We start from the raw sequence: 22,589 nt of genomic DNA on the forward strand, positions 1-22,589 counted from the left end.
ACTTAAGTAATCATTCCGTGGCAGGGACTCCTGCACATTTATGTACTAGGAAGCACACTTGTTCCTTCTGACCCTGGAGTTGGTTGAGTACTTATTTATTATTCATGTTACATGCTGACTTTAATTAAGTTAGCATTCAGATTGTTTTGCTTTTTTCTTGTGGACGCCGCTATTGTTTGATTCATTGATTGGGTGGAAGAGGGAATTGTGGAGGTGAGGAAATAGATGGAGAGTGAGGGAGACCCTGGTAGGGTTGAGTAGATAGGGACAGGTCTGAATTAAGTTAATGGGGCATGAAACGAAATAAATTCTTACTAGTATGGATCCTGGAGCATGGAAAAATGATCTGATGATAGCTCCTGAGCTATACCATGGGTTGAAAGAAAACCCACGTTTTTTTTGCAAACCATTATTTTCCTATTTTTACCTGCTCATCATTTGACTATATTATCTTGACTTGCACTTTGGAGTGGCCATATCGAACAATCTCTGCTGATATATTAAATTTGTTGTTTTACATTGTGATGATGTGATTTATATTGATTATTTTCAGGAACTACATTTGTTTCTTGATGCCACACGAGTATCATATCGGTTTCTACAACTGGAGCCCAGAGTATTTTGTGAACAATGGGACTGGTCTTGCTTTTTAGACCTTGTATATAGTACTGCTGATTATAGTTTAGTTGACAACTCACTTGATAGTGTTGGATCAGACTTGAGATGGTGCACAATACAAATTCTTATGGTAGTTCTGAAAGCAAGTGATATGGCCATTGAAAGTTTTGGTTTGGGAGCAGATGAAGCATTTAAATGTTTCCTGAGGTTCCTTCTTACTTTCTCTTTCTTTTGCTGTTGTTTCTTTTGTATGGAGAGCACAACAATACTTTGATAACAACTTGTTATGCTTTTAGATGGAAAGAGTTTTGCATTGACACTTCCTTAGAGAAAGCCTCTTTGTACCTTCAAAACGAAGATGGGAATTCGAAAAGTACTGTGGATGGGCTTACTACTTTGGCTGATTGTTTGTCAGATTGGCCAGAGATTGCAACAGGCAGTGATCGTAGCATTGGAATTTATGAATGGTGTGAGCAATTCCCCTCATTTTCCCATTCTTTCATGTTTCTCTCTTTATTCGTATTGTACACTTACTCGTGATTGTTTTCTCTGTTAGCCCATTTGTGCTTACTGCCACTTTAAGAAAGAGTTATGAGGTAGCTTTGATGGCAGTTAGCCAGAAGTGGCCTGTACTTCTCTATGGTCCTGTTGGTGCTGGGAAAACTGCACTCATTAATAAGCTGGCCCGGATAGGTGGAAATCGAGGTATCTGTCTATGTTTATGAAGATTTATGCTAGTTACTCTGAAGGTTATCCAACTGATAGGGTTTAGGGTCACATATTTATATGTATTAAAGGATATGGCCTCATAAGAATAAGATATGTTGCATACCATTTTGTTCTGTTTAATTGTGCGGTGAAGCACAGTAGCACACTGTTGTTTACTAGTTTCTGAACTTAAATTTGCCTCATACATGATCTTCCAGAGGAGCATGCCCAGCCAGATTTTAGTATGTACATGTACAGAAGACACTCTGTTTATTTGCATGTTTTGCACTTGTCAATAGAGAAAAAATAAATGGGTTTGTTAGATGATGACATCAGCTTCAGTAGGTCCTATAGCAGAAGAAAAAAAGGTTGGCTGGATTGTTACCTCACTGTTTGTTCATATTAAATTATCTACATGGAAGTCCTCTTGAGTTAGGTATGGTTACCTTGTTAAATTAGTGCACTTCCGAGTAGACCCCTCACAATATTTGCCTTCCTGTGGGTGAAGTTTCTGCTAAATTCTGCCATTTAACAAGTTAGCCCATGGTTTGCAGCTTTTCACAAAAATTCATTTTACTGAGTTTCATCTTTCATTATCCACTGTAAGCTTATTGCTTATCATCGCAGTTTTTGGAACCACTTTGTCATCCCCGTTAATCTTCGATGCGTATTCGTAGTCATCTTTGTTTACACTGTTAATCATCTAAGCATATTTTCCACTATGTGCTAACCCCTAGCTCTGATGCAGTACTTTTTATCCACATGGATGAGCAAATGGATGGTAGGACCTTAATAGGAAGTTATGTTTGCACAGAGAAACCTGGTGAATTCAAATGGGCTCCCGGTTCGCTTACACAGGTCTGTATCGGAGTAGTGTTTTCCTAATCATGTCAGAGTCATTTTTATACATATTAATGCCTTTTTCGTCTTATGATGAGTAGGCCATTGTCAAAGGGTTTTGGATTGTGTTTGAAGACATAGACAAGGCACCCAGTGATGTGCAATCAATCTTACTACCTTTACTGGAAGGTTCGAGTGCCTTTTCAGTTGGTCATGCAGAGGTATGATATGTGTTTGGCATTTTGATTTCTTACCATACATGAAGCTTTTTGCGTTTAGTTCTATTTGTATTTGGAAAATGCCTATGTAAATTTTCATGGGTGCAACTATACTTGCGGTTCTTACTAGTCATGGAATGTCTAATGCAGGCTGTGGAAGTTGCTGAGAGCTTCCGTTTATTTGCTACCATCACGACTTCAAATAGCGATGTTTCTCATGCGCTGGAAGGTCTGTTCATTTGGACTTAATTGTATGTGATGTTGTAGTCTTTCTGTATTGCGTGCTACAAAAATACAATATTTATCTGCTTGTAACTGTGCACCAAAAAATTGCATAAGTAACACTCATGATAAGAACAGGCCATTCAAGTTTTAATCCCACATAAAGAGCTATAAAATTTGTTATTCTTGCAATTTCCCTTGTTTTAAGGTGCAAAATGGTAGCATGTATTCATGTGCTTTATTTGTCCCTTATCGGACAGGGAGACTCGCGTTTAGTGCGTTGTGGAGAAAAGTGATGGTGGGAGAACCTAATCGGAGTGACATGGTTAATATAATTAAAGGGTGCTACCCAAGCTTGGGGCCCATTTCCTCCAAGCTCATTGGTAGGTCTAAACTTGTATAGTTTTATCTGCTGTGTAGTTGTGTAATTAACCCATTGTCTGCGATGTAGATACCTTTGAAAAGGTCAACTCTCTGGGATCTCATCAGTTTGGTGGTCCCAACATAGCTGGAGGTTTATCTGATGGTGTTCTGCACAGATTTTCTTTAAGGTGCATAGATCATTCCTACAGCATATTGCCTAGAATCTATGATAATGTATACTTAATTATATTACATTGTAGGGATATGCTCAAATGGTGCAAGAGAATATTAAGGGTTGATCTCAATTTTGAGGGTCTGGGATTTGCATCCAGTTGTTTCAAATTAATTTATCATGAGGTATGTTGTTTTCTATTCCTTCTAATGGAGTACCTATTGGACGTAACCCGTTATATTGGTTACAGTATATGACATTAATTAAAAAAATGCTAGTAGCTGCTGTTTACTATTAGGCATACATATGGCTTGTTAGCATGGATGTAATTAGTTGAATGATTATCCTGTAATTTTCTTAGAGATATTGTTAGTTAATTTATTAGGGGCCCTATTTCAGAAGTAGTCATTTATCTCTCTGTAGTTTGGAGGGTATGCTGCAGCCATTGACCCTACGGATCCAATCTACTAAGCAATCTACTAAGCCATCTCCCAAGGCCTGGTCGATCTGGAAGCACCGCAACTGTTGCGTGTTCGATGGGTGTCTCCCAAGGCCTCAGTTGGTGCTGTAAGAGGTCACTGAACAGGCAAGCCTATGGGTCTTGGCCGGAGCGAAGGCCCTGGGGGTTCTGTTAGGCTAAGGATTCTTGTCTTAGCTAGGATGTTTTTATTCTTTCCCGGCGCTTATGTAACAAAAAACTAACCTAGGCCGTGGAGTCGGCATGTACTCGGACCGCGTTTCTTCCTATTAATACAATGACGCGCAACTCTCCTGCGGGTTCGAGGAAAAAAAATCTACTAAGCCATCTCAATGCCCCTGTCTTCTTACTCCCCTTCTACCTCCAACACTCTCCTTCATCAGTGCCGTTCTACCACAAGTTTTTGCTGTCCAGCTCCCTTCCGGGCTTTACACATTCGAAACCACTCCATATCAAAGTATCTCGCCATAATATGCTCTAAAAAGATGCATACAAATAACGCATTTATGATGCGAATAGTTGAAAGCCTGCTTCCACGAAATTGGTGTTATTCTGCTTTTGAAATAGAGCATTTAGGGAAGTGAGCCATTGTTATAGCTCTTCATTTTCAAGGCTGGGTTTATGAAGTACTTTGTATACATCATGGAGACCACTATTATTGTTGGAACTAAATTTGAATTTCATGGCACTATAGCCAACGCCCAAGGAGCTGTTTTTAATAATTTTGCATATGAATACTACGTTGCTGTAACTGCCACTAAAAATCTGCCTGTAAATGTTAAAAAACCTATATTTATATACTGTGTTCAACATGGGAGAATTTACGTGAGTTCTCTTACTATTGTCTTTGTGGAACAATGGTTTGTGAGAAGCTTCATGATGCTATTACGATTTTAGCGAACAAACATGTAATAACTCACGGTTTTCCTGGCATCTCATGCACCTTTATCTCTTTTTCTTTCCTTTTTCTTTTAATCCAGGCTGTTGATATTTTTGCTGGCTCCTTATCATCTCCGGAGAAAAGGTTCTATGTAGCAGGAGAAATTGCTAGAATATTAGGTGTTCCTTACCAAGGAGAAACTGTGCAACGCACTGACAAGCCCATTATCCAGGCATGGTTTTATTCATTTGTTCTTCAAAAAATGTCTTATTCAATTTTCATATGGTCAATGACTTCTAATTTACAGGCTCGACATACTGAATTGCAAGTTGGTAGAGTTACATTGCAGTGCAGCGACAAACCAGTAAATAATCATGCTTTACTTAATACATACATCTTTGTCAGGCTTTCATTTGTTTGGTAACTCTTGGTTTCGAATGTGTAGGCATTGATCCAGAAGGGGCCTTTTGCTGATATTCGGCGTGCATTAGAAGTGCTTGAGAGGGTTGCATGTTCAATAAAGTTCAATGAGCCTGTCCTTCTTGTTGGTGAAACTGGTACTGGGAAGACTACTATTGTTCAGAATCTTGCTGCCTGGCTTAAACGACCCCTGACTGTGGTGGTATGGTTGATCAGTAACATAATCTTCTATTCGAACAGTTACATACTTGCCTCGTAAAATTGATTCTTATCAGTTGCCACTAGAAATAGATTGTTCTTCAGATGCAAGTGCCACAGTTTTACACATTTGTCATAGTCAGAGTGGCAAACGCTGAAAGTCCAGGATGTGCAGTGACAAATATGCAAATCATTTTTGTATTCATCTCACAATGTTCACCATTTATATTTATATTGAGCTGATATTTTTCTTTATATTTCAGAACTTAAGCCAGCAAAGTGATATTTCTGATCTCCTTGGGGGATTCAAGCCGACAGATGCTTGGTCAATATGCTTTCCTCTTTACATAGAGTTCAAGGATCTATTTTGTCGAAGTTTTCCTGCAAAGGTGCTGCTATTGCTTGTTCTACACTAAAATCTTCCTAGGCCTATATTACCATTTATCTGGAAGTAACTTCTTGGGTTGGCCTATATGCTCTAATATTGATAAAAAGTTGGCATGCTTGCTTATTCGATAAATTTAAAATGCTACCCCTTCCATTTTTATTATACAATGTTTAGGACAGGCAAAATTAGTTCGTAAAAGGAACTAATTAGCTTGTCCTAAACGTCATATATTTAAAAGCAGGGGGAATACTAATTTAACTTATAGTAAGTCTGTATCCTTCCATGCCTGCTGTCTGGAGAGGGCTTGAGAATGAAGTGTAATAAAAATTGGATTTCGGTGTTAGATGAACTCATTTATCTGATTAATCTAATCTTAGCTACACAAATTCATACAGAAAAAAAATCCTTCTCTCTTGATATTTATTGACCAAATCGTTCACTTATTCAGGACAATGAAGCTATTCTACGCCATTGTGATGTGTGTGTAATGGAAAAGAGTTGGAAAAAACTATTGCACACTTTGGCAAAATGTGTTGAGAAGGCCCAGAAGCTAATTGAAGGGATTTCTAAGTCTTCAAGTGGTTCAAAGAGAAAAAGGGCTTTGCCAGCTCAGGTTGTTTCTGATTGGGACACCTTTTCTTCCAGGTTGAATGTGGCTTGCCGACAAATTGGTTCTTCAACTGGCATGTCATTTCAGTTTGTGGAGGGTGCTTTTGTTTCAGCTTTAAGGAATGGCCATTGGATTTTGCTCGATGAGGTCAATCTTGCACCTCCAGAGACACTTCAAAGAATTGGTGCTGTACTGGATGGAGAGAAGGGGACACTTTGCCTGGCTGAAAGGGGTGATATTGATTATGTTGAACGTCATCCTTGCTTCCGGATGTTTGCCTGCATGAATCCAGCAACTGACGCTGGAAAAAGAGACCTACCATACACTTTTAGGAGCCGCTTTACAGAGTACTTTGTTGATGATCTTATGGATGATGATGATCTACGTCTTTTTGTCAATAAATATTTGGATGGCCTGAATGCTGCGAATGGAGTCACAGATGGTATTGTTCGGTTTTATAAAGCGGCAAAAAAGGAATCTGAGGAGAGACTGCAGGATGGAGCTAATCAGAAGCCTCAATTCAGTCTCAGATCTCTCTCTCGTGCGCTAGGTTACATAAAAAGTGCAGAGAAAAGATTTGGTTTCAGGAAAGCCCTTTATGATGGCTTCTGTATGTTCTTTCTTACAATGTTGGATGCCCCTAGTGCAAAAATCATTAAGAACTTACTACTTTCACTTCTGTTAGATGGGAAAATGCCACCTAGCATTTATTTTGCCGACTACTTCATTGAAAAGCCAGTGCAGATAGATGGTTGTGTATCGGATGAATTTTTGCAGAGCTATGTTTTAACCAACAGTGTCACTGAGCACATAGTCAACCTTGCCCGAGCTGTTTATATTAAAAGGTATCCTGTTCTTCTACAAGGGCCAACATCAAGTGGCAAAACTAGTCTTGTGAGGTATCTTGCTGCAAAAACTGGCCATGAATTTGTCCGAATCAACAACCATGAGCATACGGATCTTCAAGAATATCTGGGTACTTATGTCACTGACAGTCAAGGGAAGCTTCAGTTCCAAGAGGGTGCTTTGGTGAAGGCTGTGCGTGAGGGGCACTGGATTGTGTTGGATGAGCTAAATCTTGCACCATCTGATGTCCTGGAAGCTTTAAATCGGCTGTTAGATGACAATAGGGAGCTCTTTGTGCCAGAGCTGCAAGAGACAATACCTGCGCATCCTAATTTTATGCTTTTCGCTACACAAAATCCACCCATGCTCTATGGAGGGCGTAAAATGCTGTCTCGTGCATTCCGCAATCGTTTCATCGAAGTGCATGTTGATGAAATACCAGAAGATGAGCTAGTCACAATCTTGGAGCAGCGGTGTAGAATTGCTCCCAGTTACGCCAAAAAAATGGTTGATGTTATGAAGGATTTGCAAACACATAGACAAAATAGTAGAGTGTTTGCTGGCAAACATGGTTTCATTACGCCTAGAGATCTATTTCGCTGGGCCAGTCGGTACAGAACATTTGAAGGGAAGTCATACGAAGAACTTGCAAAAGATGGTTATTTACTTCTGGCAGAGAGGTTAAGGGATGACAATGAGAAAACTGTTGTTCAAGAAGCTTTGGAGCGTCACCTACGTGTAAAACTCAACATAGCTGATCTATATAACTTGGTAATGTTCACCATTCTTTGATATCTTCCTAGTAATTTAATGGTTCTGTTTTGTGCCTATGAAGGATGAAAATGTATCATCCAAAAATGAACATTCATGATCATAATTTTATTGAACGGAAGGATATGCTCCCTCTGTTCTCAAATAGATGTTCTGTGATGCGTGCAGTCAAACTTACAAACTTCTATTACTAATGATATGCATAAGGTTTGTCACATGAAAATGATATCAGTAGATTTGTCATGGAAATTCTTCCAGATGATTATATCTAGCTTAGAAAAGGCAACGGTCAAAGATGCAATTGGCACATGTCCTAAATGAGTAAAATAGAATGGAGGCAGTATATTGGAAGCTAGTTGCTTACTTCTGTAGTTTTTTAAATTACGGCTTCTATTCCGCTCTGCAGTTTGACAATTTTGTACTGTTTTCCTGTGCAGTGCCCTAACTGTATCGTTTTATTTTCCTGAACGCACCTAACTGAGTCATTTTATCCATGATGAGATGATAACCTTAGGGTAGAGGTTCTTGTGTGTCACAACACATTTGGAATCTTGATACTATAATAATGCCAGATCATTTGGACTATGGCTTTTGTGGCATTAATTAATGGAAAGTGGTGAAAAATTTGCTCAGAAAGGGAAAAGGTAACTTAAGTGCTGGATTCTCTGTCTTTGCAGGAAGTCACCCGTGAAGATAACTTATCTCTTGATGCTATCAGACTGAGAGTACAAGAATGCTTTGGAAAGTGAGTTCCTGTGCACTTTTGAATACAATGTGCTTGTCCCGTTCTGATACAAATATATTTCTAAAATTTATTGCAGTATCACTTGGACAAAAAGTATGTGGAGGCTATACTTCCTTATTGAGCGTTGCTACAGATCGCGTGAACCTGTCCTCCTTGTTGGTGAGACTGGTGGTGGGAAAACAACTGTTTGCCAGGTCCTAAGTGCTGTTCTTGGATCGAGGTTACACATATTGAACTGCCATCAGTATACTGAAACATCAGACTTCATTGGGGTTCGTTGCTGTTTCTAAATTTTGTCTGTGTATTCTGTTTTGCTAGTTACCTTTCTGCTCTTTAAAGACGTGGCGCTAATATGCTGTTACATGCAGGGATTTTGTCCTATACGTGATAGGTCAAGAATAGCACTTGAGTTCAAAGATCTTGTTGCAAAAATCAAACAGATGAAAATATTTGTTTATGTTGCAGGGGATATGGTATTTCTCTGGTCTTGGCTTGGGGCATTATGAAATAGCTTATGTATAGATATCTCAAAGTTGCCTTACTAATTTTTCTATGATTTACAGCCACTTGAAACTGACATATCTGGAGCTGATAGTGTCATGAGTCATCTGAATGAAATACTTGACAGATATAGAAAGGAAAAAGATCTGTTCCCGGAGGTGCCAGCTCGAGATCTTGACACTATGGAGCAAATTAAGTTGGATCTGATGCATCTTAGAAAGAGGTGGCAGGCAATTTTTGTTTGGCAGGATGGGCCTCTTGTTCAAGCAATGAAGAATGGTGATCTTTTCCTTATTGATGAAATTTCTTTAGCTGATGACAGTGTGCTTGAACGCTTGAACAGTGTTCTAGAACCTGAAAGAAAATTGGTACGCTCTTTTTTCATTAGCCACTTATGTTTGAATACCGAGTACAGAAACATCAGTAACACCGGTACTGTATCTTGTTCTTAAAAGACTAGACTTAATCTAACCTGTCTGTTTATTTTTTGAGGGGAAACAGTAGGGTAAACCCTTACTGTGGTGGTTCCCTGTTTGGTTATATTTGGATCTTGTTGCCGAGTGCTGCTATATTGTTTCCTTATGCTTTGCTGCTCTAAACCTGCTCATATAGATTACCCTCAAATGGGGCGCATTACATAGATGTCAGAACTGCCATAGTTTAGTTGTGTTCTCCCTGCTTAAGCCTTTAAACTTCGTTTGATATTAGCATTAAATTCTACAGCTTGCAGATTGGCGTCTCGTTGACAACCCTTTGTCCTTCTTAATGTCATGCATGTTGTTGTATAGAAGTACACCTCGATTTCATTTTATTAAGACAAAGACACCCCGGGCTGCATCAGTCAGAATAAATGCATAGTGAATTATGATAAGGACAAAGGGTTATGTGAAAATGTTGGAGGGCACATCCATAGGGAATTTGGGGCGAGATCCTTAACCTGCTGTTCTGCTTATATTACTGCAGATTAGATGGTTGGGACTAGAACCTCGTGCAGGAAAAGCTCCCTTCTATTTGAAAATGTTCAAATAATGCTTTACTATTTATTAACACGAGAATAGTAAGGTCACACAAACAGGAGCAGAACTGCAATTTTTGGGGCGTGATTGATCCAACTACAGGTGGTGGTACAACTGTGGTTGGTGCCAAATAGATAAATTTGGGACTTTACCTACTTTTGGGGACATACTTTATACTTCAGTTTAGACATAAATTGTGTGTGTGCACAGCTGATAGAATTGGGCTTAGATGCATGACTTAAAGGGGTGCTTGGGCCAGTTTGGCATTGCTGTGATCTGCAGTGCAACCTAGTAGTAGAAACCCTTATTAATACTGGTAAATTATCCGTTGTAACTCTAAAAAATACTTCCAGTTTGTTGCTCTTTTCATTCCTAAGTAGATGCCATTAGGAGATAGGTCACTGCCACGCTCCCCAGAATACCTTTGACTTTTAGTTTTTCTAGCTATACCTTATTAAATATGTTATCATATATGGGGGTAGGTTTGGTGATAAATCTATCCATGTTTCATTCCCTTTGGTGATTCCCTTCTAAGTGTTAAGTCCCTCTTTATGCGCTGTAGTCATTATAGGATAGGCCTATTTTGTTTAAAAATGTATAAATACTTTTATCTATATTGGTGCTTAGTTTTTAATCTTTTGACTGCATGGAATCTGAAAGTGGCATCTATTTAGGAATGGCGGGAGTAGTATAAATAATTAGTTAGATAAATGCGCTTTAGAAAAGTAAAAGCATGCGGAAATGCATCCTTGTTTTGTACAGTTACAACTTCCAATATGCAAAGGAATATTGCTTGCTAATATGACCTGTTGATGGTAAATGCTTAACTTGTCAGATATTAGTTGCGCCGTTCCGAATTAGTGTACATTTTGTTCATCCCATCATGCTTACACTTAATCTGATGCAATTCATGTTTATTCAGAAGATTTTGTCGAATAGTTTCATTTTATTTTTTTAAACTTCAGTTTATTAAATGCATGTCTTCTATTGCCGTAGTCACTGGCCGAGAAAGGTGGTTCAGAGCTAGAGAAGATTTCAGCACATCCAAACTTCTTCATCCTTGCAACAATGAACCCAGGTGGTGACTATGGAAAGAAAGAGCTATCTCCTGCTTTGAGAAATCGATTCACTGAGTTGTGGGTTCCTGCTGTTACTGATGGTGATGAACTTAAGAACATTACTTTAGCGAAGTTCACCAAGGCCGAGCTATCTTGCTTTGGAGATTGCATCGTTAACTTCTGGAAGTGGTTCAACCAATTGGACATCGGAAGAACACTCACTATACGGGACCTGCTGTCCTGGATTTCATTTATAAATGTTACCGAGCAAAATCTTGGGCCGCAACAAGCGTTGATACATGGCCTGTTTCTTATTTTACTTGATGGGCTTTCATTAGGTGTGAATGTTTCTAAATCTGAGGCTACTGACATGAGAAGTACTTGCTTGTCTTTCCTCCTGGAAGAGCTACAGAAGGTTGAGGGGAAGAATGTAGACTCGTATCTAAATGATCTAAACAATTATGGCTGGGGTGAAAATATGAGAAAAGGAGATACAGATCATGATTATTTGGAAGGTCATTTCGGCATTTCACCATTTTATATTCCTAAAGGTCAGTTTGCTTGTAAGCAACAAGGCTTTGAAATTATGGCGCCCACCACCAGTAAGAATGTTTTGCGAGTTTTACGTGGTATGCAATTACCTAAACCTCTTCTTCTGGAAGGTAGTCCTGGAGTTGGAAAGACAAGCTTAATTGTTGCACTAGCTGGACTTTCGGGTCATGATGTTGTGCGGATAAATCTATCTGAGCAGACAGACATGATGGATCTTTTAGGTTCAGACCTGCCAACTGAAGGGAGGAATGGAATGGAATTTTCCTGGTCTGATGGTATTCTTCTTCAGGCTTTAAAGAATGGAAGCTGGGTTCTGTTGGACGAGCTCAATCTCGCCCCGCAATCCGTCCTAGAAGGTCTCAATGCCATTTTAGACCACCGTGCTGAGGTTTTTATACCTGAGCTTGGTCGAACCTATAAGTGCCCACCGTCCTTTCGTATCTTTGCATGCCAGAATCCTTCATCACAAGGTGGTGGCAGGAAAGGCCTTCCCAAGTCCTTTCTGAACCGGTTTACCAAAGTTTATGTTGATGAGTTATCGGAGGAAGATTATTTGTTCATTTGTAAATCACGATACCATCCATTGATATCTGAAAGTTTCCTCCGAAATCTTATTCGCTTTAATAACAGACTGCACATGGATACCATGGTACATAGGAAGTATGGCCAACAAGGTTCTCCTTGGGAATTTAATCTTCGTGATATTATCAGGTCATGTGAGATAGTAGCAGGTTGTCCAGATACTTTGAACGATGACTGCTTTCTAAATACTGTTTATCTGCAACGAATGCGAACAGTAGATGATCGCCACAAAGTCGTTGAGCTTTTTGAAGAGGTCTTTGAGAAAAAGCCAAGCATTCATCAATCAAAAATGCTATATGTCAATCCGCATTGCTTGACTGTTGGAAATGCCTCAATTAGAAGAAATAACTTCCAATCATATAAAATGCAAAATAATCAACTTAACATATTTCCTGGTATCCTTAATAGCCTTGAAGCTGCAATGCACTGTATCCATCAAGGCTGGTTGTGCATTCTTATTGGACAAAATTCATCTGGGAAAACATCATTAATCCGCTTGCTGGCTCAGTTGTCTGGAAATACGTTAAATGAGTTGAATCTGTCTTCTGCAACTGATGTGTCAGAATTGCTCGGATGCTTTGAGCAGTATAACTTCTTTAGGCAGTACAAAGCAGTTGTAACACAGGTTGAGCATTATGTTAATGTGTATTTCAGCTTGAGTATGGATTTAAACTGGAAGAATCTTGTTGTGGAAAGGAAGGATTTGTTTGCAAAATGGTTTGAATTTGTGGCTGAAAAAAGATACTCTTCAGTTCGTACATCAACATTTATTGAAATGAGGGGGAATGCGTCTTTACCATCATTAAGTTTGGTTGCTGAAATTGTCGAGCAGATGAAGTGTGATCTGGAAATGTTTGACTTGCCTATATCATTGACTAAGGATGATCTGTGTAAAACACTGAAATCCATCTACAACTTGCAGCAGAATGGAACTGCACACCAACCAGTTAAATTTGAATGGGTTGCCGGAGATTTGATCAGGGCCATTGAATCTGGTGAATGGATTGTTTTGGACAATGCAAATTTCTGTAATCCTACTGTATGCTCTCTGCTTCTCACATATTATGCCTTCTGTCCTGCTGTTTTCTTTTGTTAATTTTACTATCTTATTTATATCTTATTTGTTCTTTTAGGTACTTGATAGGATAAACTCTTTGGTTGAGCAAGAAAGGTCCATTGTAGTTAATGAATGTGGTCTTGTTGATGGGAATCCTGTTGTTATCAAGGCCCACCCTAAGTTCCGAATGTTTTTGACAGTCAATGCAAACTATGGTGAAGTTTCAAGAGCCATGCGAAACAGAGGAGTTGAGATCTTTCTGATGGACCAAAGTTGGGATTTGAAGGGATGCAGCAATGTGCCTGGGAATAGTGAAAAGAAGGATGTGATAAGGTTTTTAATTTCTTCTGGCATACCAAGAATGGAACTGATATCGTCAATGAGTAAAGCACATATGTATGCAAAAGCTGAAGGTTTACGTGTTGGTATAAATATTACCCTTCTTGAGATCACACGATGGGTACAATTGTTTCAACAACTTATTATTAAAGGAAACCAGTTCCTGTGGAGCCTGCATTTGAGTTGGGAACACACGTACCTGCCATCTTTGGGTGAAGTTAATGGATCTAAAATTGTTGAGGAGGGAAAACTTATGTTTTTGACTAATTTTGACGGATCTGAAATTGTGGATGAGAGAAAATTTAAGTTTTTGACAGATTTTGATGGTTATTCTACTAGTTTGAATTCTGGATTTTCATTGATGTTGCCTGGTGGTTGGCCTATTGAGCAAAAACTAAGGGACTTCATCTGGTATTCGAAAGAAACTTGTGTCAAGAGAAATTGTATGTATTTACAGTCCTTGAGTGCTCACTACGCTGCTTATCAGATAAGCCATTTTAAAGAGGTCCCTGTTAGTAACATGCACCCGTCTATTATTCCTACTGCAAGCTTACGGCAATTGCATTTCCCTACAGTTTCTGGTCAGAGTGTCAAAACTCGTGTAACTGGGGCATTTGATTTAGATTTAGCTGATCAGATGCTTTTCTTTGCTGCAAACTGGGTAATGGAGCAATCAGCTGAAAATGATCATGAACTGTATGCCAAATGGTTTGAATGGTATCATCGCCTGGTCCAGCCTTATTGCAACTTCTTTGAGCACTATGCCTACATTCTCAAGCAAGAAAGCGAGCATCCTATTTGGCATAGCATCCTAGAATGTTACAGGGTAATAGTTGGCTATCACAAGACTAATATTGTCACTCAGCCTATTCCATTGCTTTCGAAGAAGTTGCTAGATATGGCGGGTTGTGAAGCCCTTAAAGCTTACCAGGACCGGCTTTGCAATTCTTTTAATGGTTTGAGGTTGCTGCGCCTTACGTTGCAGCAATGGCAATTTGAGACAAAATTTCCTGATCTTGCTGTGCTGAAATCTACATTTTTACCAGCATTGGAGTCCCTCAGATGCTTAGAGGGCGAGTTACTTAAGATGATTGTGAAATCTCAGGAGGTGCTGCACATATACTCTCGCATTCTTGATTATCACAGGTCGATATGGAAGATGATGATTTCATCTCAGTTTGAGGGGCTACCAGTTGTTTGGAATCTTTTAAGGAAAGAAATACTGAAGTTGCAACTAAAGTTCCCTGTAGAGGTCGGTGTCTTTTTGGTAAGTTATCATCCTTTTCTTTCGTTTATGATACTACCGAGCGATTGCAAAATGACATCTTACTCGTACAGATGGAAAGTGTGAATCTCAACAATCTCCATGATTTCAACTTTCAATATGGAAAACCAACTTTGTGGATCAATGGTGGCCATCCTTTTGTGCCATCCTCTAGCATGGTATTTGACAAAATTCAATCAATTGTGGCCGTCTCCGCAGCTGTGTGGCCAAAGAAGAATCTTTTGAATATACACCTCGATGGTATTTTTTAGCATGCATTTTGATTGCTCCTTAATAAATACCTATGCCTGAGATACATAATCTAGAATGTATTGCCATCTATTGCTTGCAGATAAACAGCAGTTGACTGATGCAATGCTGTCAGCCAATCAGGATCTTAGATGCCTTGCAATGGAAGGTGCTCATATCTATCCAATTTCTTCTTGTAACTGTATTAGATATTGTGTAAACGATGCCAATTGATATTTCTATTCCAAGGATGCCTAATTTTTCTTTTGGGAGAGGGGTTATATTTGTTACACTGGAACACATTTTCATGTTCGGTGTCCTTTCTAAATATCTCTGACCTAATCTGTTTGATGGTAATTATTTTTCAGGAATATTTTGAAAATCTAACTCCAACTTTTCTTTCTGATCCTTTTTTTTTTCTGTCAAGGTCTCTCTATGGCTATTGTTGCAACTAAAACTGAGGAAGATGTGTCAACTATTGTTGACCGATTGGATGACGTTGACCAGGTTTTCTTGGACCTGTGTATTTTTTATGACACAATTTCTCCTACCGTTATAACGGTTTTATTGTTTTTTCTTCATGTAGAGGCTTCGTAGGAAGGTTGATTTTGAGAGGAGCAAGTTATCGTCCAAAACTTCAGTCTCTGAAGTAAAATCCTGTTGCTCAGTGTCCTCTGACATTCTATGTAATATTTATGGTTTCACCGCCTGGTTAGAAAGTCTTCCTTTGCTCAACTTGAAGAGCATAAACTTGGATGCTCTATTACTTAAACGGTTATCCAAATGTGCACAAAAAGATCCTTCTGAAGCTCACAAGGTCTGTCTCTTAATATTATCCTGGTTTCTGAACCTCGTTTTATTCATTTGTTGTCCATATTTTTCTACAAGGCCTGACTATTTCTAGTGTGGGTGATATTAAATGCATGCATGCATTATATTTGAAACAATCACAAAAAATTAGACACTACTATCTTTTGGATTGATTGAATTTTTCTATTACTGTACAGATCATTGTGAATTCTGGGTACCTGCTGAATTATGCTAAGAATTACTCACTGGGGTCATCTTCAAGATCTCCACTGGAGTATACTCAACATCAGATGATTTGGTGGATTCGTGATGCCTGGGCTACTGTTGATAATGGTAGAAAAGTGACCTTTGTATTTTTGTGACAGCTCATCTCATTTTGTATTGTAGCTTACAACTTGACACTTGATGTTATGCAGTGCATGTAGAAATTGCCAATTCTATTCTTGAAATGTGGTACAACTATCACTCGTCATTGTGGACTTATTGCTCAGGAAGCCCAAAGGTCTCTTGCGCTAAGTCATAAACTACAGATTTGTATTTGTATTATGACAACCATGATTCTTTTCTTATATGATTTGTGTCATTTTCAGATTCTCCCAGTCACACAAGATGAAACCTGTGACCTGGCACACTTGACAAAAATAGATGCCATTGATACTATTATGTATGTCTGTTGAAACTTTTTGCTCCTCCCCTAACCCCCTTCTCTTTTTTGTTGAATACACATGATTGGAAACATCCTTTTTAAGTTCGTTTTAATGGCTCTCGAATAGAGCGTTTGCTCTGCTTCGCGTTTATGAGCATCTCCTCGAAAGTTAACCTGATGTTGGGTAAGGCAATCACACAAACTTCTATCCCTGTCTCTACAGCCAAAAGGATTTACGTGTGGTGGACTACCAGAAGAATTGTTTAATGCTTAGAATTTCATCTGGAAACCTCTGGGAAGGTGTCTCGTGTGTGGGAAACTTTGTTGCTAGTCTCCACTCTATTGCTGATTCTCTCTTCAAGCAGGTAATAGTCAATTTATCTTTATTTTGTGTTGTAGCACCCTCTTGAATTGTCTATTCTTGTAAAATTTCGCAGATTATATTTGCCCATAAGAATCATTTCAAGGAGGATGATTTCCACCGCTTAGAGGCCGTCCTCTTCCAACAAACAAAAAATTATATAGAGGTTTGTGCATCATCCTTCTACTGTGATTACTTTTAGCTATTCTTGTAATATATTAAGCACCCTTTGGAGTAGTTCTTGTATTGGATTTTATCTCTGTATGAATTGCTGGTGTTTTCTTTAAAACCTGGTCATCAAGCCTATTGCAACCCTCCCCCTTTCAGGATAGGAGCCCCTCCTTTATCTGGGCTTTTGACCTGCTATGCTGAAACAACAGTAGGCTTTTGGTATTGTTGTATCCTTTGGAGTAATTGGGCCGACTTTATTTAGTGTATGAATGCGATCTATATGCTAAGATTAATTATTGAACTTTGTGGCTATCTATTTCCTTTGTAATTTCGTGATCTTTTTGGGAGCTATATTTGCTGGTGCTTTGCATTGTTCTTGACACACACTTCTTTGTTACAGAAAGAAGATCTTGGCACAACTTGTGCTCTGCTATCATCTTCTAGTCATGGAGTGTTGGCTTCACTCGCAGGATCTGATGAACTCGTAGAGTCATTGCTTATGGATCTGTATTCATCATACTCCCGTGGTATTCTTTTTTTTTCTAGACTTCACATGATTGATTGTCATTTAAAGTACCTAAAGTTGTTGGTATAATATATGATTATATGTTCTTATTCTGCTATTCATCCTACTCATGTGGTATTCCATTTTATTTCCACTCCACAAAAGATTGATTTGCCAGTTAAAGTAACTTTGTTCCCTTGGTGGTATATGGTTATGTTGGACGTTCGTTGTGTTACTATGCTGACGTAAATGCCATTCATTTATTGATTTGGTTAATGTTTTTAGTTTTAAAGTTGTAGCATAAGCTGCGGGATATCCTGAATGATTAACGCGACCTACATCTACTGTGTACTTGTTTTTCCTCACCATGCAGAAAGGCCTATCTTATTATATATTTTTTTTTGCTTTCACTTTATTTGTTGTTTCTTATAGTTTGCGCATCTCACTTGATGATTTATACTTTTGCTTCATGTAGACTCTTTATTGCATACTGGGGCTGCCTGGATGCGTATTGGAATGTTGCGCTTCCGGTTATTGTTGACTTCATACAGTCCAGATCCTGCATTTGAATCTGCATACATTCATTCACATGTCCTTGAAAAAATTTCTCTTGTGAAGCTTGAGGGGAAGGTAAAACATCTATGATTTTCTTTTTCTCTCAAGAAAGAGAAGACGGCTGGCAAATTAATGCAAGCTATTTTGTTACAGGTTCGTCATGATTGTGAGGAATTGGCTGGCTCTAGCTCCCCTGAAGATAGTCACGATTATAAGTTATTGCAAGATCTGGAAACTGAAGAGAAAGGCATTCGAGCAAAGGTCCTATTACAATTGTTTATCATCCAATTATCTTTTATTGCTATTCGTTTCTAGGTTTTAGTTTTACTTCTTTGCATTTGCATTATGTAAATTGTAACTTCATCACTCATCAGAATTCTACAAAAGTTTCAAACTTATTTGTTGTTAATTCTTTTCTAATGGGTTATACTCCTCTAATAATGTATAATATTATTTTCTAGGCATAAGACGAGCAGAACAAGTCTAATTTTCTATGTTCCGTGCTAACATCAATGCAACTTGTTAGTGAATGTCGTGTCTAGATACTAGGTTCCAATTTGTGGATGATGATAGTTATAGACTTTCTAAATTTATTTTCCCTTGCTCTGGCCATGGTCGCGTTGGGGTTTGTATGTCTGAGATTCACCTGCATATCCAATATGAGGGATCATCTGCCTGATGCAATTTGTTCATGCATGAACTGGGGTTGAAAACTGGTGTACCTAACCATGTGGGCGTTTTGCAGGTTGTATTTCGACCACAACAATCTAAGCACAAGAGTCTTGTTGCTGCGTGCTCTGAGTTTGAGAACCGGCTGTCCGATTGCAAGGATTTATTAGCAAACTTAAACTGCAATGGAGCCGGGCAACTAGAGGTTGACAGAGTCTGCAATTGGCAGGTTTGATATATGTGTACTGATTGTGATGTCTTTTGGCTAGAGCCTATCCACCTAACATCATTTTCTTCATTTGATGTTCAGTAGCTGCTGATGTATTGATTAACTTTGCCTTTGTCTTGTTGCAGATAACATCCATGAACTTTATCAAGAGGCTGACAGAAGAGTATGGGGAGTATACTGATTTGATTCAACCAATTCAAGTTGCTGTATATGAAATGAAGCTTGGCTTAGCATTGGCTCTATCTGCTTCTCTTCAGAGAGAGTTTTTGAAGAAGATTAAAGAAGATGATATTGAAAGAGTTCTGGTATGTATAGTTTTGCAGCTAAAAGTTGAACTATGTATGGTTCTTCCACATATTTCCATCAACAATATATCTAAATATATGATTAGCTTTACACCACCTATGGTTAAACAATAGCTGGTGATATTGATGCTGTCCTTTTACAAATACATTTTATTGTATCAAATGATAGCTGGTGATGCATTGATGTCGATGCTATACTTACCACATTGATGTAGATGTTTTTTAGAACAATTAGAGGGCATTCAGTCCCTTGTAAAGAAGCAATACAATGGCCCTTGGCTTATGACACTCTCATTGATTTTATGATGCTAATGATTCTTCTGTTATCTTTTTTGCTGCAGGGCACAATTTGTACTTTTATGCAGTTTCCCTCAGGAATAACCGAAAGGGTCGTAACTGACATGACAGATCTTACGGATTATGCAGTTGGTGTTAAACTAACAACCCAAAACAGTTGTTCTGGTGATGTTGATGTATTGAAGAAGCTTGCTGTTGTGTCAAGTCAGTTGAATGTTGGTAAAGTGGGAGACAAAGTGGTTAGTGCATCAAATTTCTACTTTATTATTCAATTTCATTCATCTTCATTGTCGCACGCATTCGTTTCTATGGAGCTGACTTTTGACAAGTTTTGTGTACTAATTGCAGAAGTCCCACTCTGAGATGCTAGTTTCAATACATCATATGTTTCTAGTAAGAACAGCATATCGTGTCAGTTGTTCACTTATCATGGATACATCATCTTTTCTGGTATGTATTTTATATTCATCTCTTCATGATTTATAATCCTTAAGGGAAAGAAGGTGGGTTCTCTTACCAGTCGTTTCTCTTGCCAGTCGTTGAAGGGCACCTTTGATCATTTTACAAGCATGTGGATCGACATGAAATCGCATTTGAAGGCTAAAGAAAATAATGATTTGCAGTATTATAAGTTCAAATCACGGCCGATCAATATAGAAGACATTTTTAAAGAAGATGTGCCATTACTTTCAGATATGGATAGTGAAGACCATATTGTACCAGACAATGAAGAAAAAATAGAGCAGGAGTTTTTTAAAATCACGGTATCCCTATATATATGCTAGTTCTTATTTATGGATGCCTATTTCACTTTGCATATTGATGTAAGTCTTATTTATTTCAGGAGAGAATCAATGGGGATAATGGTGTTGTTGAAGACAGTTGGGATGCCATACCAGAGTGTGTTCTGAAATGTATTGTAATGACACATAACCAATTGTTTGGTTCTCCAGATCTTTTTGAGAAGGTATGATAAATATGAACTCAGAGAAATGCCACCTTTTCTTCATCATTGGTTGTAAAGTAACAAAAAAAAACACATTTCTGATATTCTATTTTATGCATTTTAACAGAAATTGAGAATAATGATGCATATTAATGCGTTCTCCAATTTTTATTATCTTGAATGTAGTAAACATAGCGAGGATAAATAAGGGACTACTATGTAAAATGTATTTTTCTGTACAATTTAATAGCTAATCTCAATTTTCTTGTTGTATTTCCTTCAGCCTAGCAAATGCCCAATTAGTGATGCTCAGAAAATTCAATCTTTTATCGAATCATATGAGCTGGGAACTAGAATTCTGAAAGGTAATACTATGGCTTACTATTTCAAACAGCACTGTCTGTATAGCTTGCTTACTTTGTGTTATTATGTTTCCAGACCTGCCAGAATTAACATGTTCTGTGTTTGATGAGAAGCTCATGCCTGAGCATCTATTTCGTGTTTGTCTGGAATATCGACGAACTTGTGCAACATCTCTTGCCTGCAATGGTTATAACGCCTACAAGGTATGGCATCATTGATTATACCTTGATGTCCATTGTTTTTTTTTTCATGCATTAAGCTTTGCGTATTGCAGGACCCAAATCCTTCTGTGATGTTTAAAATGGTTGAGCCATTAACTACACTTCAAGAGAAAGTTAGAAAATATTTGGAGGAATGGCCTGATCATCCAGGTCTTATGAAAATACTGGACACAATTGCTTCCCTTTTAGCGATGCCCCTGAGCACTCCGATTTCGAAGGTAACAGATCGAATAAATGTGTGTAACACTAACATGCTGTTAAGTACTGACTTGTTCAATGTTTCTCTTATATTTCTTATTCTTAAGGCCTTGCTTGGATTGCAACTGCTGGCTGGGAAAGCTCAAACATTGCAGGAAAATGACACCAAGTTCTTTCTAAAAGGTAAGGTCGAATCTTTACTGACCTATGTCTCGCAGTTGCAGCTTACAATGTCGTTGTCCTCGCTTCATCTTAAAAAAGGCCCTGAACTGTCTATTTACTAATTTTTTTAAAAATTCTCATCAATAATCTGTTTGGCATCATAATTTGTTTTTGATTTATATGGTTCTGTGTGGTGAGATGCCCAACATCTTAAAAATCTATGTTTGGCAAAGCACATGTCCTATTGTTTTGATCTCATTTTTGCTGCAGATCATCTTCCACCTATATTCTTGCTTGTGTATTCATGGCAAAGGCTTGAGTTAGATTCATGGCCTTTGCTGCTTGAGGAAGTCCAGGAAAAGTATGATATGGATGCTGTAAAAGTGAGTTTTAATAACTCTTATGCATGCTTATTTTTTATTGCTTAATTTTTGGCTAACAGAATATTCTTTCACTTGTGCAGCTATGGTTTCCATTGCGAGCATTACTTACTCAGACTAGTGGTGTTTCAAGTGATGAGGACTTGTCTATCATCAGAAGGTATGCATATGTTTTGCCCTCCTTTCCTAGCAGTGTATCTTTTCTCTAATGTAATTCTGGTCCACAAATTCAGTGTTGAAGAATTTGTTCAAACATCAAATCTTGGAGAATTCAAGAGACGCTTACATCTTCTTCTGGCTTTCCATGGTGAGATTTCGGATGGTGCTAGCCTGGGTGCTTATTCAAGGTAAGATTGAGACTTTGATTTGTATTCCTTCGACAATAATAGTAGTATTTGCTTTGTTTAAGCTAATGGTTGAGTACAAATACTGATATGATTTTACTTTTCCCATTAGCTCATCTTCCTCGTGCTCACATTTACTTTTTCTTTTCCTTTTTTTAAAAATAAATGTACATTTTTTATCTTTTCAATTCAACAGTACTATAACGAAGAAAATCCGGAACATTCTGTACAATGTGTTTGGCTACTACATGCAGTTCTTGTCACTGTAAGTCACCCGGTACTCTATGTTAAGTATTTCCCTGTTCAATTTCTCCACGGTTAGTTCTGATAAA

At 38.3% G+C, this 22,589-nt stretch overlaps 1 protein-coding gene across 2 annotated transcripts in view; it reads left to right on the forward strand.

Annotated features, from left to right (window-relative positions):
• LOC112877242 (midasin) overlaps positions 1 to 22,589 on the forward strand; it is a 32,768-nt gene that overhangs the window by 2,858 nt on the left and 7,321 nt on the right. For both annotated transcript variants that reach the window (XM_025941478.1, XM_025941477.1), the window contains exons 3-48: positions 554 to 825; positions 915 to 1,085; positions 1,175 to 1,323; positions 2,075 to 2,184; positions 2,268 to 2,387; positions 2,535 to 2,613; positions 2,867 to 2,989; positions 3,058 to 3,157; positions 3,230 to 3,326; positions 4,600 to 4,731; positions 4,807 to 4,863; positions 4,945 to 5,121; positions 5,381 to 5,506; positions 5,954 to 7,732; positions 8,410 to 8,477; positions 8,554 to 8,749; positions 8,846 to 8,950; positions 9,041 to 9,346; positions 10,991 to 13,225; positions 13,320 to 14,849; positions 14,921 to 15,107; positions 15,199 to 15,264; positions 15,523 to 15,602; positions 15,682 to 15,912; positions 16,103 to 16,238; positions 16,322 to 16,407; positions 16,496 to 16,569; positions 16,775 to 16,916; positions 16,989 to 17,078; positions 17,484 to 17,610; positions 18,064 to 18,218; positions 18,297 to 18,404; positions 18,889 to 19,041; positions 19,167 to 19,346; positions 19,688 to 19,882; positions 19,992 to 20,093; positions 20,180 to 20,407; positions 20,488 to 20,610; positions 20,873 to 20,954; positions 21,028 to 21,155; positions 21,227 to 21,391; positions 21,479 to 21,554; positions 21,804 to 21,916; positions 21,997 to 22,073; positions 22,147 to 22,260; positions 22,454 to 22,522. In XM_025941478.1, the coding sequence (XP_025797263.1) occupies positions 554 to 825; positions 915 to 1,085; positions 1,175 to 1,323; positions 2,075 to 2,184; positions 2,268 to 2,387; positions 2,535 to 2,613; positions 2,867 to 2,989; positions 3,058 to 3,157; positions 3,230 to 3,326; positions 4,600 to 4,731; positions 4,807 to 4,863; positions 4,945 to 5,121; positions 5,381 to 5,506; positions 5,954 to 7,732; positions 8,410 to 8,477; positions 8,554 to 8,749; positions 8,846 to 8,950; positions 9,041 to 9,346; positions 10,991 to 13,225; positions 13,320 to 14,849; positions 14,921 to 15,107; positions 15,199 to 15,264; positions 15,523 to 15,602; positions 15,682 to 15,912; positions 16,103 to 16,238; positions 16,322 to 16,407; positions 16,496 to 16,569; positions 16,775 to 16,916; positions 16,989 to 17,078; positions 17,484 to 17,610; positions 18,064 to 18,218; positions 18,297 to 18,404; positions 18,889 to 19,041; positions 19,167 to 19,346; positions 19,688 to 19,882; positions 19,992 to 20,093; positions 20,180 to 20,407; positions 20,488 to 20,610; positions 20,873 to 20,954; positions 21,028 to 21,155; positions 21,227 to 21,391; positions 21,479 to 21,554; positions 21,804 to 21,916; positions 21,997 to 22,073; positions 22,147 to 22,260; positions 22,454 to 22,522 (11,219 nt within the window). The remainder of the gene's footprint in view (positions 1 to 553; positions 826 to 914; positions 1,086 to 1,174; positions 1,324 to 2,074; positions 2,185 to 2,267; positions 2,388 to 2,534; positions 2,614 to 2,866; positions 2,990 to 3,057; positions 3,158 to 3,229; positions 3,327 to 4,599; positions 4,732 to 4,806; positions 4,864 to 4,944; positions 5,122 to 5,380; positions 5,507 to 5,953; positions 7,733 to 8,409; positions 8,478 to 8,553; positions 8,750 to 8,845; positions 8,951 to 9,040; positions 9,347 to 10,990; positions 13,226 to 13,319; positions 14,850 to 14,920; positions 15,108 to 15,198; positions 15,265 to 15,522; positions 15,603 to 15,681; positions 15,913 to 16,102; positions 16,239 to 16,321; positions 16,408 to 16,495; positions 16,570 to 16,774; positions 16,917 to 16,988; positions 17,079 to 17,483; positions 17,611 to 18,063; positions 18,219 to 18,296; positions 18,405 to 18,888; positions 19,042 to 19,166; positions 19,347 to 19,687; positions 19,883 to 19,991; positions 20,094 to 20,179; positions 20,408 to 20,487; positions 20,611 to 20,872; positions 20,955 to 21,027; positions 21,156 to 21,226; positions 21,392 to 21,478; positions 21,555 to 21,803; positions 21,917 to 21,996; positions 22,074 to 22,146; positions 22,261 to 22,453; positions 22,523 to 22,589) is intronic.

Source organism: Panicum hallii, chromosome 9 (assembly GCF_002211085.1).
Source record: "Panicum hallii strain FIL2 chromosome 9, PHallii_v3.1, whole genome shotgun sequence".
NCBI lineage: Eukaryota > Viridiplantae > Streptophyta > Magnoliopsida > Poales > Poaceae > Panicum > Panicum hallii.